This window comes from Bactrocera oleae, chromosome 3 (genome assembly GCF_042242935.1).
Source record: "Bactrocera oleae isolate idBacOlea1 chromosome 3, idBacOlea1, whole genome shotgun sequence".
NCBI classification, from domain to species: Eukaryota; Metazoa; Arthropoda; class Insecta; order Diptera; family Tephritidae; genus Bactrocera; species Bactrocera oleae.
The window spans coordinates 23,520,222-23,541,319 of NC_091537.1; the positions used below are offsets into that span (position 1 = coordinate 23,520,222).

General features: G+C 33.7%; 1 protein-coding gene across 16 annotated transcripts in view; it reads left to right on the plus strand.

Moving 5' to 3' along the window:
- Positions 1-21,098, plus strand: part of sky (GTPase-activating protein skywalker) — a 127,912-nt gene that overhangs the window by 96,067 nt on the left and 10,747 nt on the right. For all 16 annotated transcript variants that reach the window (XM_070106262.1, XM_070106270.1, XM_070106268.1 and 13 more), the window contains 2 exons: positions 4,723-4,925; positions 5,566-5,770. In XM_070106262.1, coding sequence (XP_069962363.1) covers positions 4,723-4,925; positions 5,566-5,770 — 408 coding nt within the window. The remainder of the gene's footprint in view (positions 1-4,722; positions 4,926-5,565; positions 5,771-21,098) is intronic.

The window sequence follows — 21,098 nt, forward strand, 5'->3', positions numbered from 1 at the left end:
TTAATGCAATGAAAGTTATAAAATGAGGTGTCTGAAGTTAAGTAGATGGCATTCACAATGCAAAACAACTTTCACTTTTTTCCAATTTAAGGTTATAATTACTTGATAGGAAATAAAGATTTTGTACGTTCCATTGTGGAAAGCAGATTCCCTACTTTTATAAGCTTAATATATTTCAAAGGAATTTTCGTATTTTACTTACGTTTAGCTCCCTGAGTAAACTTCAAAGGATGTTTAATTTCGAGGATGTTTAATTTTTCCGTTGATTTCGTGTACATTTTTTATGAATCCTTTAACCATTTGCGCCCATGTATTTTTGTTAATCAAATCTATCAGCTTTTAGATCGCCTATTTTTGGATCTTCTATCTTTGGATTAGTTTATCTTTGCCACTTTAGGAATGGGCCATCGGAACGTAATAAATTTAAGAAGGGGAATAAACTGTCAATTGTATACTTAGTATGTCAGTGTTTGTATATTAATTTGCCATAAAGCTTGTATCAAAAGTTCACAAAAGAACACGTCGGAGACCCTATAAAGCATATACTTATATGTTTGTCGATTTACCCATGGCCGACTGTCCGAACAAATTTTTAAGATATCGATCTGAAATTTTACACACATCCTTTTCTCAGCAAGGAGCTGCTCATTTGTCGGAACAGCCGATAGCGGACACCTATAACATTATTAACCAGGACAACGGTACAATCTGCCAACGCATTGTTTAGATCGGACTATTATAGCATATAGCTGCCATACAAAATAACCAATCAAAATTAAGAAAACGATGCTTTTATACCTTTTTATGATATAAGAAATGCACCTGCTAAGGGTATTATAGCTTCAGTGCAGCCGACGTTAACGTATTTTTTTTTTCTTATATCAGACCGGGTTACTACATTCTTTTACTTATGTATAGGTCGGTTTTCCTACATTTTATGAGAGAATTAAATATTATTAGTATTTATAAGCCATTTGTTGGTAATTACTGCTAGGTAGCACAGCATTTAAAATTAGTATAGTAAGCTTCATTTAACAATTTGGTTTATTGGTGACATCAATCATTTTGCAAGACACTCGAAAATAAAACCGAAAAGTTAAGAAACACGTTAACACAAATGAACAAATTAACGCAACAGTAAAATCACATGCAAGTTAATGAGTTTGTGTGCAAATGTACTTGTGCATAACTCTTAAATCTTATCATAATAGCGTTGTTTATCTACACTACAAGTATGTACAAAGCTGTTGACGAAATGGCCCAATTGAGTTTTGTTTATATCATTAATCAAGTGATATCGCTGGCGTGTGATAGTGACGCTCAGCTGACAAACATATGAAGTTTTCAATCGATGAAAAATCATTTAACAAATTTATCATAAAAAATAAAAATAAAATCAAGTGAACAATATACAATAACATACATTGCTTCGTGTACACTACTCGTAAACTTATAACACTTCACAAAAAAGGGTTCATACCTAGATGTTGCGTAGGACAATAATTCATGCCATATTTCGTAAAGATATCTCGCGAAACGAATAGTTTTTCAATCGAAGAACTCGATTTTGATCGTTCAGTTTGTATGGCAGCTACATGCTATGTCGCCCGAATATGTGCGAAAAATTTCAAATCGATCTCTCAAAAACCGAGGGGCTTGTTCGCATATATACAAACAGACAGGCGGACATGGTTAAATCGACTGAGCTCGTCACGTTGATCATTTATATACTTTATGGTGGGGTGTTACATACTTCGTGGGTATAAAATTAATATTCAGTAATTAAAAGATTCTATGTACTTATATACGTACATATGTGTCTAGGTGTATGTAATGTTTTCAAATATTTAGGTTATATTATTTTATAACCATTCAAATGAAAAATACTTCATTTCAACTTATATATTATATACGCAAGTCTGTATGCACATCTTATAGAGTATATATATACATATGTACATACCTACTCGTAAGTATGCCTTGTCACTTCATATTTTTATCTCGTAAGTATCACATGTACATACATCCCCATCAGCAATCAATTTACTTGCTGCATATGACCAATACCCCAGGTTCGATAATTGTTTGTCAGCACACATGTGGACAGTCAGATAATGCATGTATTTATATATATGGAGGCATATGTATGTACACATGTACGGATTTCGTTCGATTATATGGCGTTTGCTCAGCTATTTAAGATAAAATATTTAACTTTTATGGAATTTGGGTTGGGCACAAATCAATCGTGTTTTAATTTTTCTATTAAAGATATCATTAAAAAATTTTGCACTTGCTTCATTGATTTAGATATGCCGTGACGCCATCTATATGTATTGTATGTATACCTAAGTACAGATTTTATCACTCCATGCAGCACCAGATAGAGACCATCATAAATCTATATACCACCACATGACTTTTGGGCTTTCATTATAGAACTATTAAACACAGCGACGAAAATTGTGCCTTGATGTTTATTGCACTTGTTATTAATTCGCTTGCGTTTGTTTTTGTCCTCTGAAATCTAATTTCATAGTATATTATTCAAAAATTTCAGAAGAGGCTTAAAATTAAAAGTATTGGGGAAATATATTTTTAATTTTTTAACCTTGAATATTGTCTGAGAATGCCGCTAAAAAAGTATATAGTCTGATTAATCCGTAAGTGTTCATTATGAGGTTAGGTGTAGTCAGAGTTTTCAAAAAATCGTTTTTTTTTTTGCATTTAATAATATCAAATATGCAAAGTATTATATAATACATATTTTAAAAATATTCTTCGAAAATTTGAAGTAAATCCGACAAATACTTTTCGAATTATGGGATAATTAGCAAAGGGGTTAAGCGCGCTCTGAAACGATCAAAAGCAGGTAGCTAGCAGCAGCTGTAACCGGCGAAGCGAAGTGTAAAACTACAAATGCGTTTTTCTCAAAACACTCTTCTTTTGAACTGGTGACCACTGGAGCTCGAAAAACGCTAGGTCGATTTCAATGAAATTTATACAGTTTTTTTAAATCACGAAAAACTAGTGACTGTGGAATTTCGATTTTTTATAAACAATTAACTGTTGGTTTTTCTCGAAAATCTTGAAAATTTTGAACTAAAATAAAATAACGCATCACTCTTCGTGTAAATCTAGTATTTTTAGCACTTTCATTCTGAAATTAGAAATATTTTTATGTTTCCCCACAAGGATCTTACAAACTAATGCATGTGTACATTCATATGTAGTAAAGCTGTTGGTATTCGACTAACCGAATTAACCAGATAGATCATTATTTGAATAATAATATTCGTTTTGCACTATTAGTATAGTTGTAAGTCGTCGACTATTCGATCAACCGCTCATTTTCGGCTATCCGGTCCGTTGTCGACTGTTCGATTAGTAAGCGTTTATTTATTTTCCGATTTTATTGAAAAAAGTGAAATATTCAAAAATAAAATTTTGTACACAAATCTAAGGCGACTTAGATTTCAAAGAATTTTCTTTTGTTTAAATACTCGCAGCAGAGCAACTATTCGAATATTCGCAGTAGAACAACGTCGTTACCTTACGACTTTCGAATAGTATTATTCGGTTAATATTCATACGAACGCTTACAAACCGTATATTCGAATAATCGGTTTTTAGGTTATTCGAATAACTTTAAGAGCCCTAGTATGTAGATATACATGTGTTTAGTTTATCTTTCGAAAACAAATGTATCGAGTGTAAATAAGACAAAATCTTACTACTAAATGCCAATGATTCACCTAATCTGCCTTTCTAATGGCTCCCTATTTTTCATATTTCACAGTTAATTAAACAAATTTGTGCATCTAATTAATTTATTTGCTTACAAATAGTACAAATAGTCTAATGCATTTATATATATATATATATATATTGTATATACTTATGTTTATTTGTATGTACATATGTATGTATTACTTGTAACTTTTTCGTACGTTTATCAACGTCATACACACCCCCAAGCCTCAATTGGCTCTGTGCATGTGATAAGAGTCACGTCCACAAAAAAAATAGCCATTGTTTAAACGTCAAGACTCTGACGCAGTCTTCAAATTTCATGATTTTATGATTTCATTATTTGCGAATTTTTGTAGATTTGCATATGACAAACAACATGTCTACATTTGTCGGTGAATACCAAATGATTTTTTATTTTAATCTTTTATTATTTTTCTTTTATTATTTATATGTTTATTATAATTTTTTATTATACCTATCGACCATATGTGTATTTAGATTGCAGTTCGCATTTACCATTGACATCTGTTGTTAAAATAAAGCACTTTATGAGTAATTTGCAGTGCTTTTTAAGGTGATTTGTCAACCTCCTAACCTCCCAACGTGCACCGGCAATATTTGAATCACCATTTGACCAACGCAATATTGCTTATCTCATCAGCTTAAGTGTTTTGATACCATCGCACTTTTCGAATGTGTAAAAACAGTACTCAATAAGTATATTTTTTTTGTAAACACGCCCGACTCGAAACCTATGCGCGCATATTCCAATGGCAAGTTTTCTTTCAATGAAGATATCTTTAGAAACTTGCGTGATTCCGTAAATTTTCGTAAGACCTACCTCAATGCCATGCGTCATATGTATTTATTAGAAGTATTTCATATACTTGTAGTTTGCATTTACTATACTTCTGTTTTGTAATACCCACTACAATTATTATTCCTTCTTTATTTTCTTGGCTCTTATAGGCAAAGAACCAGCGTTGCGTTCGTTCACTGAAATCCAACAGCTACTCCAGCAGGGCAAGAAGCGTGATGTGAAGAGTATTCTACGTGAGAATTCATGGCCTATTAATTCGCCCATTCGTGCACAATTGTGGCCAGCACTATGCGCTCAACATCAGACGAAGCAGAATATGTTGGATGGTTTCTATTGGGACATGGTGCATCAGGTAAGAGAAATTGTACTTTGTATAATCACATATAAATATATAGTATCTGTAAATATGTAAATGAGAGCATTGACTACAAAATAATTGATTTCTAAATAGTGTTTTTTTTAGACACCTCATCTTCAAGAAGAAATAAAACGAATATAATTTAATGTTATGGTCAAGAATTATATATGTATTTGTTATTAAGATAAGGGTTTGCCGTTATATTTTGAAAACGATTTCGGGCAAGTGGCCGCCGCAGCTGGGTTTCCTTCAAAAAATTGATGGTTTCGTTGGCTGTATGGAATGTAGCGCCGTTTTGTTGGATTGAAAGGTCGTCCCATTAACATCCTCCAATTGAGCCAAGAAAAAGTCATTAATCAAGGCTCTGACTTCATTTTTTAAGAAATATAGAGCAATGATTCCTTCTGCCCACAGAGCACACCATACGGTGTATTTTTAAGGATGTAACGACGTCTCAATAATGCCTTGAAATACCCTAATTCAAATGCGACCATTTCATTTATTAACCATTCAACCAAAAGTGAGCTTAAGCTCTTTCATGCAGTCTGAAAAGCTCGTATATTTTCACCACATTTTGATACTGAATGATAAGATAGTGTGTGAAGTAGTGTTTAACTTCCATTCTTAATTCCAGGTCTTTGGCACAACGGAGCTCTCTGAAAAACCCATAATGCTACCCGCCTTCGTCGATCCCGCTCACTGTCTAACCTATCATCTTACACGCACTGGGCGTTCAGTAGCCGATCGCATCGTGAATGTATTGGGCTATGATTGTCCCGACATTACATACAGTCCAGTATTGTATCCGATTACATCGATTCTTTTGCATTTCATGTCGGGTGAGTACGAGTTGCACATTTACAAAAAATTATATTAAGTAACAGGTGTACCATATACATTAAAAAAATATGAAAAATTTTAAAAAATTTTATATAAGGTTGTAAATTTGTGTAATTCCGTTTGATTTAATAGTGCGCTCTAAAAAGGACTACATTATACGCAACACATTTAAATTTTACTATTCAGTTTATAACCATTTGTTGTTTTCATTATTTCGCTATTTTTGTTTGCGAATGTTCATATGTTTTCAAATCACGTTTTCCTAGTTTTTACTCAGCTGCTGTCGCTTGTTTTGCTTTATATCTGTAACATTAAAATTAGTATAGCAAATATTTGTTTGTTTAAAAATACTCTATTTAGATTGCATTATTACTTGCTTTTCAAAGCCATAAGATTTATATTGTTGATTTTGTGTTATTTACCTTTCTATTTAACTTATTTTCTACTTAAATGCGGTGTTTATATACTTGAAAAAATTGTGAAAACTTTGTAAGATAAAGCTATGATCAAACGTGCCACCGTAAATATACCTTGAATGAAAATTTCTAAATATATTCGTATACCTAATGATCAATTCAAATCTACGCTGAAACCGATATATGCGGTATAAAGCCAACCGAAAGTTTGAAAATCTTACAAATGGGAGCCTAGAAAAAATCTGATCCAGTTTTGGTATTACGATAAATGATTACCAGAAGTAGATGCTCTCGTGATTGCAATAAAATACTCCACAGATTGATCAATATATAAGGTATATAGTTAAACGGATGTTTGGAAGTCCTTATAAAGAGTGATCCATTTCGAGGTTCCCTACTTTTTTTTAAAAAAATAAACACAGAAAATTCAAACTCAATACTGAAAGAACTCGGCGAAATCATCTCTCAATGCGCCGATGCAGCTTTATACACTGCAAAACAACCAGTTTCTGCAAAAAAAGTCGAATTCAAAAGGAGGAGACAAGATAACCAGTGCTAAATGCAGCACCTTGTGTCCCTACTTTCTAACAAGACGAGTATCTAATTAAAAGTAAATAGAAATGATTTTGTTAATGAAAAACTTTGGTGAAATATTAAGCCAATTAAAGCCGCCTGCTACTGAGTCCATTTGACGAAAACTGGTTAGATCACTACTTTCCACTGCAACGAACTAACTTTTCGGCCTCACTTCGATATCTGTGATGAACATTTTTAAATACGTATTTTTTTCTAAATCTTTCTTACATATATCAGTATGATGCTCTGATTTTAATTGTAAAATTATAAGTGGCGAAAAGATAATATTATTTGCTGCTCATTAAAATAGCAATTACTTACTTTTATGTCTAGAACAGGGTGTTTTAAGTTAGCCACGAAGTTTGGAACACCCAGAAGGAAAAGCTTGAGCTTCTATAAAAAATATAGGTATACGAGTATAAATCATCTGCGATTAAGTCTATTTGTTGAGTCGATTTAGCCATGTCCGTCTGTCTGTATATACGCTAACTAGTCCTTCAGTTTTTGAGATATCGATCTGCAATCTTGTACACGTCTTTTTCTCCCCAAGAAGATGTTGGACGATTATAGCATATAGATGCCTTAGAAACTGAACGATCCAAATCAGGTTATTGTATGGAAAATTCTTTATTTGTAAAGGGTATACTTTCTTGTGTCGAGCATTCTTACCTAGAATTTGCGAAGGAGCTTAAATACGTATGACCATGCGTTTTAAGACCCCTTGCGCTGCTAAGACTTTTTCAGCTTCTCAGTATGTCGGCGTAATTAAAATTTGTATATTATTATTATTTTTCTATTATTGTGCTGCCATATGTTAATAAATGTGTTTATACATATGTATGTATCAACTTGTTTACTAGAAATGCAACTGCTGAACCATAGTCTGCCCGCTCTATTGAAACCACAGTCTATCGCATATTATAATGAGAACAACAACAACCGCAATATCAACAACAACAGCAACCAATTGACCTCCACTATCAGCGCCCAAACGTACGGCGGTTGAGAAATAGAATAATCGCATTTGTAGCGCCCGCTCCCGTCCAGCGGCACTGCCCACTCGATCCGTCAGATTGTCGTCTTATCATAAAAGCATTCATGTGACTATGTAAACACATATTTGATGAGTTATTAGTTGACAGAGTCCCCACTTACTTCACAACTACACTAGTGCCATATGTGTGTAAAAATATTACTTACAAGTATATATATGTATATGTTTGTTTACTTGCCAATTAAAGAGGCATTTCAATCAGAAGGCAAACAAACAAAAATGTTCCGAGCAAGTGTTTTCACTTCCCCACACTTTTTTACGCTTCGTAGACAAGGCACAGATGGCTTCCAACAACCTGCTCAAATAAGTCGCATATATGCATATATATATATGTACATACATATGTTTGTGTGTATGTGTAGGGGATGTTAATTCGTAAAATACCGGAAATGTTTCGTGCAGATCGAGACAGACCTCACTTTTGGTGCATGCGATTAATTGCTTTAGCTCATTTCAAATCAGAAATGCCTTAATGCGTTTAATTTGCAGAATTTTGTCAAAAGCTAGACCACTGCAATTACGATAAGGTATTCACTAGTTCACAATGCAATTTGCACAAGTGTGATCATAAAAGGGAATTCTTTAATACTCATTTAAATTAATTTTCACAAATCATTCTGTTTACTCATGATAAACTAACTTACTTTTCAAATCGAAAGCCAAATATGATTGTGTGATTATAAAAAATATTAACGACTCTTCATCGCACCCTGTGGGTATCTACTTGGGTTGGGTGTGACAGCCTTTGCTAATAGTGAAAATTGATTTTGACTAGTTAGGGAAATTGAATCAAATTACATATGGACGTTAATTGGCGTAACGAGGTCCGAAGACCGTCTAATATATTTGGCTCTTGTTGATGTTTTTGAATTTCACAAATATTATACAATCAAACTGTCATGTCGTAGCAATTAGCGCTTTGGTTGTAATGTCGCTAGCCACTGCAACATTTCTATTAGGTCTGATTGCATGCTAATGTTTAATCCAATACAATTTTATAATTTTGGGTTTTACGGCTATGTGCTTTCCACGCGGGTATTTTAACATATGTACAGAAATATCTGACAGTAATCGCTTTGAGTATTTTTTTTAGGACTACAGCCTTTGAAATATTCGCTCTAATCCACATTAAGATTTTATTAGCTGTCTTCAATTCGTAATTTCTCTGCTCACTTATTGGTTGGTATAGAGTGTTCGATTCGCTACTCTCGTAGGCTGGTTTACCTATTATCTTAGTGTCAGATAAATCAGTAAGCAGTTGAAAGGCGATTCGAGTCACAACATAAGGTCATCGCTATAAAGATTGTACGTTTCTTTATTCAATCCGTGTTAGAGTTTTCGATTCGCACTCTCTACCAAAAAATGTCATGATTGTCTATTGCATTAGCGCTAAAATTTGAAGAGCCAGTGAACCAGATAAATCAGTAAACGGTTGAAAGTCGCAAGGAGGTTATTGTATATAATGAATGTGCGTTTCTTTAATCAATCCGTGTTAGAGTGTTCGATTCGTTACTCTCTACGAAAAATATCAAGACTTTTTACTCGTACAGACGTCAGCGTTGGTTTACCTATGATCTGATTGTCAGATAACGATCAGTAGTAAACGAATAAAAAGCGACTCAAGTCACAATAAAAGGTCATTGGCTATAAAGACTGTACATTTATTTAATCAATCCGAGCACTTAAGCATATCCAACATTCCATTTGTATAAAAAAGCTCGAACATTTATTGGTTTCTCGGCCAATAACATCGCTTGGCACAAATGAAGAGCACCCACACCTTTTGTTCCATCAGTCCCGAATGTCTTTCGCCTATTGTGGGAACGTTTAACCACCGGATGTGATAAGCTTTTCTCAAATTTACTTTGCGTCAATCAAAAAGCATGAAAATATCTGTTAGCTGCTTCACCAACAAGACCCCCTCCCACACTGTATGCACCTTCCGCCCCCACTCATAGCCCCGATTTGCATATCTTTGTATTTGTGTATGTAAATGTAAATAAACAAGAATGAAAACAATTTCGAAATTTAAATGCGATTTTACAGATTATACACTTTGCGAGTTGAATTGCGGTTTTATGAACTCACATATTTTTACTTGTAGAATTTATTGCGCAATTTAATCTGACAATGTAAATAGATATAGACTCACTTATGAATATTGCGAATATCGCACCTAATGTCCACTTGCGATGCGATCATCGGCATTCAAGCAGGCTGCCTTAGCGTTCTACATTTGTAATGAGTCGAGAGTATGTTCTGCTGGAGGTGCGCAGGCGCGGAGGGAGTTGTCGTCGGAAGCCTAGCAATTAATATACAATAAATTTGAATATGGAAAATGTGTGTAGCGAGTGGGTGTGTTGCTTGTTGTTGTATTTGGGTATTTGCAAGGAATTTATATGCAATCGAATTAGTAATGCATACCCACACTTGTACTTGCATAGCTATGACGCTGAGTAGGCGCTGGGTGAAACAAGTTTACTCGGTGTTCGTAGGAAAATTTTCTAATCTGTCCGCGTATATCTACATAAATTAACATAGTAGTAGAATATTCTTATTTATAATTAATTTGAAGCTCTTAATAACAATTTGTTACTGCATCTCAGTTATATAACCGATCTATAGTATTTAGCTGCTTAAAATTATAGTAATGTTATTCTTATGCGATGAGAAGAGGTTTTAGGTAAGAGTGAAGAGAGCCTTATAAATCCAAAGACCGTTTTGAACATCACAAGCCTGTTTTAAAGCGGCTTATTTAAATGCCACTCACTTCATCCGGTTCACCGAAACTGTGACATCACACTCTCCATTTGAATCCTCAATTTTCGCAATCGAATTATGCGGTTAATGGTTCTGCTCTCCTATCTCTCCTGTATATGTTATGAATTGCGGTTTTCTCATGTTCTCTGTGAACTATTGGTACTCACTACTAAATAGCTTGTTCTTCTCTAAGAGTCCTCGCCATATTATTATATTTGCAATTACGTTTTCTTTAACAACTCAATGTGGTTCGAAAGCTGTCTGTCCTGAAGTATAAGGAACGAGATATCTTCACGAAATTCGGCATGGATTATTTTCTAAGGTAACGGTACATTTTCCGAATAAATTGTTTAGATCAGTCCACTATAGCAGCTATAAGCCATACAAACTGGCCGATCAAAATTCAGTCCTTGAAAACTTTTTTAGTTGACGAGATATCTTTACGAAATTTGACATGCATTATTGCAACGAAGCTATAGCTGCCATACAAATTTACCGATGGAAATCAAGTTCTTGTTTGGAATGTTTTGTATTTGTGAAAGGTATTATAGCTTCTTTGCTAACAAAATTAATTTTTTTTTCTTATTTCCGGTATTAAAAATTTTGAATTTGGCCTCTGGCCACTGAAACACTGTTGTTAATTCCAATGCGAGTTCATATTTAATTTCTTGAAGCTAGAAACTTTTTCTGCTCTTTTTTTATTCATTTTTGATCTTCTCCTTTTTGATGTTAGTAAAACTCTCTCGACGTTTTGAGGTATTTTTGTGTCCTTTTTTCCAAATAATGTTTTCATTTAAAAGCTCAATTCATGGAATTTTTTGCTTTTTAATTTTTTTGCATTAAAAGTCTCTTTATTGAATTAGATTATTAAGCAAATAATGGTTATTAAGTGGCAATAATAGCAAGACAAACACTGCCTCAATATATTCATGCAAACACTCGTTATAGGTTGTGTTTGTTTATATATATATGAATATGTACATGTGTGTGTCTATACGTGCCCGCTAATGTAAGACCTCAATTACTGATTACAAAATGGGCAATTATTGTAGGCACAAATGCAAATACAACTGAAATGATTATTGCCCATTGTACATATGTAGACATAATTGTAACAATAATAATCGAGACGCAAAACAAAAACACACATGCAAGAAAAGTTACAATCACGAGTAAATAATATACGCCTGATAACTCACATTTACTAAGGCGTAGCGCACTGCACACGGCCAAAAAGCTTTGGCCCTATAGCCAAATTCAGTATCTACTTCATTTTACAACATTTCTTTGGTTTGCATGTTTGCTTACGAATAGGCAAGATATTTGCAAACATCTACAATTAAATGCTATTTATGAGATATTTAGGTGGCCATGTACGCCACGCCCCTCCATCTGCCGAGACTTTTAATTACAGAGCGTGTACGGCACATTTTAAAAAGGTTGGTGTGGTAGGTAGAAGGTGGTGAGGTAGGATTCGATTTGGCGGACTTCCAGGAAGTAATTTCTCTAAGTATTCATGTTCGGGATCTGGGTGTTGTTGAATATGTTGAGCGTAAAACGTACATAGGGTTGGAAATTGGTTTCAGAATCCTTTTTCGCAATCATATCTGGAGACACATTCAAAAGTCTTTACGATTGAATGCGTTGTTAAATATATTAGGCCAAACTCGTATGTATTGTGAGTAGGTATATTGAATTATCTCATTTCAACTCTCGGATGTACTTAAAAAAAAAAACACGAGAGACAAAGACAAGAGGTTTTTATGCTTTAATATTTCTTCGAGAGATTATAGATAGACTTTAACGTATGATGTTTTTTTGGATTCAAGACAAGAACGAAAACAAACTGTCAGATATTTATAGTAATTGTGAAGATTGCAGCTGCAAAGCTATATGTTAATACCCCACACAAGTGCTTTTTTTATAGCATAAAAGGGTATACACATATTTTTATTCTGACTTTGATCCGCCAGTTTGTCTTAATATACCCAGGCTATAAAAAGTAACGAGACAAAACTGTCATAATATCGATTTATTTCTTACTTAGGTTCAAGAGTTTAAGCTCTTGAGGAATATTTAATATATCAATTTACATACATACACTCCGATTCACTTTAATAGGTACATATGTTTTTTTAAGATTCGAGCCTATATCTCTTTATTTAGACATCGCAGAAGCTCCGTTTTAGCTTAGTTTAAAAGACGGAACTATTATAAAAAAAATACATTGCAGTATGCGGTGCATTGTTTATATGCGGTGTTTTAATGAACAACTCAAAAAATGTGCTTTTAAATTTGCGTACCTTTTCAAGTGAATTGTGGTGTATATAATGTGGGGACGAAATCAGATGCGTATTTTCTTCCTTCACTTTGCACTTTTTCGAAAATGAGGTGTGTCTGATTGGTGCACTACACAATATTATAGAATACCGAGGCATTAATTGCCCTACTGTATTACTTTTGGACTAGTACAGAACCAATTACAAAATATTTGTAACATTTTCACCATATGGTGGGACTATAAATTCAACTCTAGTCAATTGCTACTGTTCTAATGTGAGTGACTGTGTACCCACATGCATTTAGCCATATATTTCTCTGCGACAGTGATTTGTTTTGATTGTGTTGGTAGATAAGCACAGTAGAGGCACCACGTGGCCGGCTTTTACCAGTTTCTGCTGGCAGCAAGAACACGAGTTTGGGTGAATGTTTGTATGCAAAATATTTGCTGATAACCGACCAGCTGACAGCAAAATAGACAGCAAAGCTGTTATAATTTTTTACACATGTACATATGTACATACAGGCATCTAAGTGGGGATTGTGATTTTTTGTTATTAATTGATGAATCAAGGATTGCCTGTCTCATAGCTTGGGGTGAGGCCGTTAGGTTAAGAGTGACTGCACCTTATCTCATAAACAATAACATACTACCTATTTACATTTTGTTTACCTAAACTCAAAAGAGTTCGTGCTGCGTTGTCTATGAAGCTGTTATCACGACGGCAATGTAGAACAAAGTGCTTAGTTTAATGTCTATATTGAATAAAAAAATTAATGATTAATAAATATTCTAATGTTTAGTAATTAATTAATTGCTATAAAATTTGAAATGTACCTTAGCATAAAAAAACCAAAATATTTTCATTTGTTCCACATAAAACGTAGTGCGCTGAAAAACAAATAGACACATAGATGATAATTATTAGATTTAGCGTTCTTAGAAGCATCTTTACTATAACTGAACTGTTTAATAAAACACAAATAGATATTTTTTCTAATTATCTACTGGCTGAAGTTGCCTATACAGTTTGTAGTCGTAAAAATATGGATCGGTTTGATATTCAATTTAGCTCGTTTTATGATGTGAGTAATTAAGTTGCCTTTACTAACAAAGTAGTTACATTATTCAGTACTTTAAAACCCGTTTTACGTCGTTTGGTTTTCTCATCTCTCCGATAAAGATAAATTTGTGATTTTTAAATTATGGCAGCGTCATTATAATCTATGAAATTCTAATGATGACAATAGCTCAAAAAACAAAAAGCCGGGCGGCTCATAATCCACAAATCGAATAAAATAGATAAACATTTATATTTCTAAAATTTTTTACAATATTAAAGAGTAAAATCAAAATAAAATTACGCAGGTTACGCACTGGTTCTCTGAATCGATCTGAGTTGTTCTGCAAAATGTCAACTCGAAGCTCGGAATTGATTATATATATTATATTACCCACATTATTTTATTAAAATATCACACATTTTGTCCCACCTAAACGGTTCGGAGGCAGGTGAAAAGTCGATCAGTATATAGGGTATATATAGGTATATAGTAAGGTCTTGGCTGGTGCTTTCTTCACCCTAGATACTCTTGAATAATAAAGAAACAGTTAACATATTGTATATGTATTCATAAGTTAAGTATCGCCACCGTGTCTATGTCAGAGAAAATAAATATTGTTGGCTTGCACCCGTAGTATATGTGAGAACTCATTTTCAATTTTATTAATATACTCTATATGTACATAGTGACACATATATACGGTATGTGGAGGCTATGGAAAATTTTGACCTGATTTTACTCCATTTTGGCACAAGGGCACATTATTAGCAAGAATACTTGTTCTTTGAATTTAAATAATATATTTTAGAAATTTATCTATATTTTATATCAACATATACGGTATTTGCGGACTTGAATAGTTATGATCGGATTTCGACAATTTTTAGACGTATGTTTCCATGCGCCAAATACACTCTTTGGACAAAGTTTTATTTTCCGATGTCCTTTTCGGTACTTGATTTCTACACTGTAAAGTGAAAGATCAGATGTCCGATTTCGCCCATTTTCACAACATAACATACTTATGTCAAATTAATGTTATGCAGCGGATATGAAAGAAGTTGCTATGTTACTTCATGATATATAGGCTTTCACCTAATGGTGGCCAATTTTGATATTGGCTCTTATTAAGCTTGTTTGTGCCATCCTGGATGTATAATTTTGTGTGTATGACGGTTTAGCTAGTGAGTTATCGCACTTTTAGTAGTTTTCAACTCAACCATTATATGGGGATTGGACGGTATTATAATCCGATATTATCTATTTTTACACTGTCGTAGAAGGCGTCGAAAATATTTCTCCTATGCGAATTCGGTTGACGAATGGAAGGATGGACAGAGATTCACCCGAATTTCAACACTTATCGGCATCCTAAAAATGTATATACCATATACGTATTTAACTCTATACTCCCAGAGTATAAAAATGTAAAACTATACACAGGTCAAAGGACATACGCGATAAAACACATGGAAATAATATCCAGGTCAATAGACCGGCAACTATATAACAGTTGCCTTACCTACTACGGGTGCAAGCCAACGATATTTATTTTCTCTGACATAGACACGGTGGCGATACTTAACTTATGAATACATATACAATATGTTAACTGTTTCTTTATTATTCAAGAGTATCTAGGGTGAAAAAAGCTTCAGCCAGCTCTTATAAACTAAAAAAAATCTGTATTGACTCTTCCATTATGAAAAAAAATTAGGACAAAACGCTGTCTTATATACATCGTTTTCGCACAATGATGAACAATAAAAAATGTGTTCTTATTGTTTTAAAGCCTATATTTTTTTTTCTGCCATATTTTTTCACTAATATCCATACTTTTATACCCTGAATAGGGTATATTAAGTTTGCCAGGAATTTTGTAACACTCAGAGGGAAAAAATTCGAAGACCCACTATAGCATACAGCTGTCATACAAACTGAACGATCAAAATGAAGTCCTTGTATAAAAAACGTTTTTATCTTCAAGAAATTCGGCAGAGAATATTATCCGAAGCAGCGCTACAATCTCCAAAGAAATTGTTCAGATCGGACCTCTGTAGGATATAGCTGTCATATAAACTGAACGATCGGAATCAAGTGTTTGTATGGACAACTTTTTTAGTTGAAGAGATATCTCCACGAAACTCGGCAGGGTATTATAGCTTCAGTGCGATCAAAGTTAACGTTTTTCTTTTTTTTTTGTTTTCTGTCATATTTTCAACTCAGTTCCATATTTTTTTAGTCACATCACTATCAACTTTTCAACACTAGCGCTTTGTTTATGACTATTTTCATTGTTTTGTGTTTATCCATTTTTTTTTTTTTTTGTAATCAACAATAACAGAAAATTTAATGTTATTTCATTTAAATTAATATTTATTTTGTTTTACTAATTTATTATAATTTTTATTTTTCATTTTATTCATTTGTATTCCCGTTGTATACCGTTTGGCGCAATGACCCATCATAAAGCTGAATTACAGTCTATAAATTGCCTCTCAATTATGACAATTATGCAATTTTAAAAGTATTGCTGGTAATAATTATAAATTAATGTGCTAAATATACGAATACGAGTGCGCTGACGTCGCAACACACGACTACGACTATTTGGTTGAACTAATTCTAACCCCTCTAGATACGGTTCAATATTTAAACGATATATAAATATGAGTGTGTATATACAATTTTACTTACACTTGCATAAAATTACATGTAACCCAGTTATGCATATATGAATTTGACGGTCCATATATCTATTTATCTATACTTGTATATATATACATATACCTATATATATATTTCATTCGTGTACTTTAGCTTTTTTTCTACAGCGAAAATGTGATTACAAGCTGAATTGAAACTTAATTGGAAGAGAGACGGTTTCGCCGTCGAAGTAACCAACCAGCCGGCATCAACTTATAGCATAGACATCGGCATTTCATCTAATGCCGGTTATGGTCGGGTTCGCATAGTCCACATGTGACATTCGGAGCATGAGAAGTGGTGTGCTGCGTTTAGTCTCGTTTCTGCACATTCTTTTTTGTTTTTTTTTTGTTTTTTGTCCTCCTATTTCCAATCGTCTAATAAATTATCACCGCAACTTGAGCTCAACTTTTAAAGCTTCGTTGCAACCCTACTGTATCGGTTATCGTATTTGCAGTTGTCGTTGTCACAATTATTGTTGTTGTTCAAGTGAGTGCATTAGGCGAGCAACGACATGACAACCTTGTAAAATGAATTTTCTTGACCTCAAGCTCACTGGCAGTTGTGCCATTGTTGGTGTGAATTCGCAAGTAGGCATATATGTAAGCACATATGTACATATGTGTGTATAAATATATGCGCCTATGTATTTACAATATGTACATGTGTGGTAAAACGCATAGTACTTGTGACGGCCTGCAGGTAAATTCTTTATTTATATCGAGCGGGTTTGATAATGAAAAATGTGCTAAGCGCGCACCAAAACTCGCCCCTCAGCCGTATTTGAGTAGCTGCAATTTTCATTTTTTCAGAAAAGGTGAAACTAATGAGCAGCTATAAATAAATGTATTTTCTCTATTAGACTATTAGTTGATATTTTCTCGGAATATTTTTGAATTGAAAATTAAGGTGCTTTTTCGACATTCAGTCAAAATAAGCCGAAAAAATAAATATTTTAAATAAACATTAACTCCGGCTGCACCGAAGCTATAGTACCCTTCACATTGCATGCATTTCTGGCTAAATCGATTCAACTAATCATGCATGTTGCCATAAACCGGATTTTCATAGGGCTCGTAGTTTTGGCCGAAATCGGGATAAGCCGTTTTGAACTCTTAAAAATTCAACCAGCGTCCGATAAACCGACCTCATATCGCCCGTAAATTATATTTCATTATTCCTGGTCTATTATGGCTTGAAATATATATTTTACCAAGGTTTGCTTATGCGGTTAAAGCTTCCCTAAACTTGCTTGAATTGCTACTTTATTTATATTGTTTATTCCTATAGTTCATTACAATAACATAGATAGACTCAGAGTTGTGTGACCGTGCAACATGGCAGAATCGACGGGTTTCCGTCGTCCAAGTTTTCCACAGTCTGTAGCAGGCAACCCATTCGTACCTCTATATTCGCTTGAAATAACTTTGCGTGGTAAAATCCAAACATTTCTTGCCATTACCGATTCCATTTCAATATTCCCTCCCGAAGCTATTTTTGCTGATGTGTGGGCCCATTGCAAAAATTACTTGAGTTCTATCGACTTTGTGGTCACTGCTTTCCTAGTCAGATGGCCAGCTATCTCGATTCCCTCTATGCTCGTGTGTTCACCTATCCATATGAGAAAGCCGCAATTCCTTGTTACTGTATTGTGAAGCAATTCTACCCGCTGCAGTACCGCTTGCTGCTCTAATTTATAACTTCCATGGCAATTCTAAGGCAAAATTTAGATCTTTCTTATGTTTTCTAACAACAAATTACTTTAATGGTTGATGATGTCAAATATCATGTACCATATACCCGAAGTTTGCAGAAATTCATACACGATCTCAACGAATTGTAATTGTAACTGTGTCTTCAGATATAAAAGTTTCTTTGGTTAAGCTTAAGAAAACAATGACTTTTTTTTTACAATTTAGTTAAATTTTTGACTAGTTGAAGTAATTTATATTTATCGCAAGAGGGTAGATACAATTATAACGGCATAAATGACTTGTGAAGTAATCAATGCCACATTAGCAAACAAGGAATGCCGTTCAATATTTTATCTAGATACATTATAGTTTTCTAAGCGAAATGCTCAAGTGAATTATCGTTAAATCGCTAATCAATGAATCTATTGTAGTCTTTACTTTTATTAACTGCTAAAATTCTTGAGAACTCGCGTGCAACAGTGATCGGTTTTATTAGCATTTACGTATGCATTTGCGTGAAACCGGTTTTCTAGCACCATTCATCGATCAACCGGCGCATTCATAGGTATGCGTGAGTGGTGTGAACTTGTTGCTCTAATATTTGTAAACAAACTAATAAATTTGTATAAATAAATAATAGTAGAATTATAATTACACGAAAGTTATAAGTTAAACGCTAATGTGTAAAATATATCTCAAGGGATTATATACATGTATATCCACTAGCTTGTGAGAAATAACGCGTTTTACCTGAATTTTTATTGTAGAGACATTTTATTTTATTTAATAAATAAATAAAATTAGGGTCCATTCACATAATGTAAGGTACTCGTAATAATAATCGATAATTAATTTTGAAAAATCTTGGATTCGCTTGATGCCATCTTCTTACAGAAGATTTCAAACTATAAGCAACAAAAACAAAAAAAGTTTGTTTAAATTAACTAATGGATATAACCTTTTCCCCTTGATGAACTTTGAAATAAAGGTTAATGGTAAATGTTTAGGAATGAGCTTTTGCTATCTTTTTTTGATAATGAAAACGTTTAGTTTCTGCCTTTAGATCCATATTTAATCCAATAAGTGTTTTTAAGGTAAAGCCATAAAAAGAATTGGGGTTCAAATGAGGACTAACGAATTGGATAACTCATTGGATCTACACAGCAGTTGTAGTCTCGATTATGACCTACGGTATATTGGTATGGTGGCCAATAATAGAAAAGAAATACGCGGTAATGCAACTGCCTGTGAAGTAAGTTCTTGGACTGAGGGCATAAGCATCTATACGGATGCGTTCAAACTAGATAACCGAGTGGGAGGTGGTGTATTTTCAGCAAAATTAGATACCAGAATCGCCTTCCATCTACCAGACCACGGTAGAGTCTTCCAAGCGCAGATCACAACAATTAAAGGAAGCCTTCTTGTTCTGACAAGCAGTGTGCTCACAACAAGGAATATATTTATATATACAGATGCCAAGCAGCTTTGAAATCACTAAAGTCTATAAGGGTTTCATCAAAGATAGTGAAGGAATTCCGTGATCTCTTGGTGGATCTAACATTCTATTTCACGATAAACCTGCAATGGGTTCCAGGACATCGTAATATTCCTGGTGAATAACGTAAACTGTGAAGCACGTGAACTAGTCAGAGTAGGCTCCTCCCCACAATTAGACTAGGTAGAAGCAGAGGATACTATAAAACATCGCAACTATCGATCGAGGGTTTCTTGACAACGTTTCGAAGGTTGCACACATCTTTTTGTATTAGAAGTTAAAAAAAAATATTATTAAAACTATTTTCGGTTCATGCTACGTGATCGTTGGTTTTTTGAGTTTTTATCATATAACGCAATCACAAGGCAATACGATTTGCTATTAGTCATCCGTAAGATTTTTCTGTACTGCTATTCAGTACTTCCCCATTCTTGTTTATTAATTATTATCAATATTTTTTTTTTCGAACTAATTTCACAACTAATGCTCGTGCCTCCTTTGATTTATGTTGTACTTATGTTTCTAAATTGTTTTGTTGTTATTCATTGAATATTTTTATTTTCACTTATATTTTTAGTCTCTTTGTGCTGATTTTTGCTTCTCCTCCTGTTTTGCTTTTGCTTTTTCTTTGACTTTTTTATTTGTTTGATTTTTTTTTCGTTTGTCATGGGAAATTTTTTGTTTAAAAAATAATAGCATTTCGCGATCACTTTGTCACTTTGTTTGGCTTTAATCCAAAAATATATTTTTAAATTCAAATATTCGGCAATAAACAAGCAACATATGAACATTTTGGCCGCAAAAGCAGTAATAAAAAGTTGACAAAAATCTTTACAACGCCACATCTCATATAGGTCAATCGAAAATGCTTTACCCATTCAATGTCATATTGAAGTCAGAATTTTCAACATGAACGACTGCTTAGTCATCTATTAATGTATGATTTGTGTTCCTCATTAGTATAATGTATGATTAACATATGTAAATCAGATATATGCAACAATATGCCACCAGTTCCTACCTCGTCTTTTTTTGTTTTAATAGAATATACATTTAATGATCTGTAGTGCATTTGTGTTGGACCAAAGCGCTTGTGAGGCTTTCTACATATCTTTGAGTGATAGGCCATCAGTATTTGAGATACCCATCTGAAATTTTACATAAGCCCTTTTCTCTCCAAGAAGCTGCTCATTTGTCGAAACTGGTATCGGACCACTATAGCATATAGCTGTTTATTGTTATCGATCCAAATTTAGTCCTTGTATAGAACACTGTTTAAAT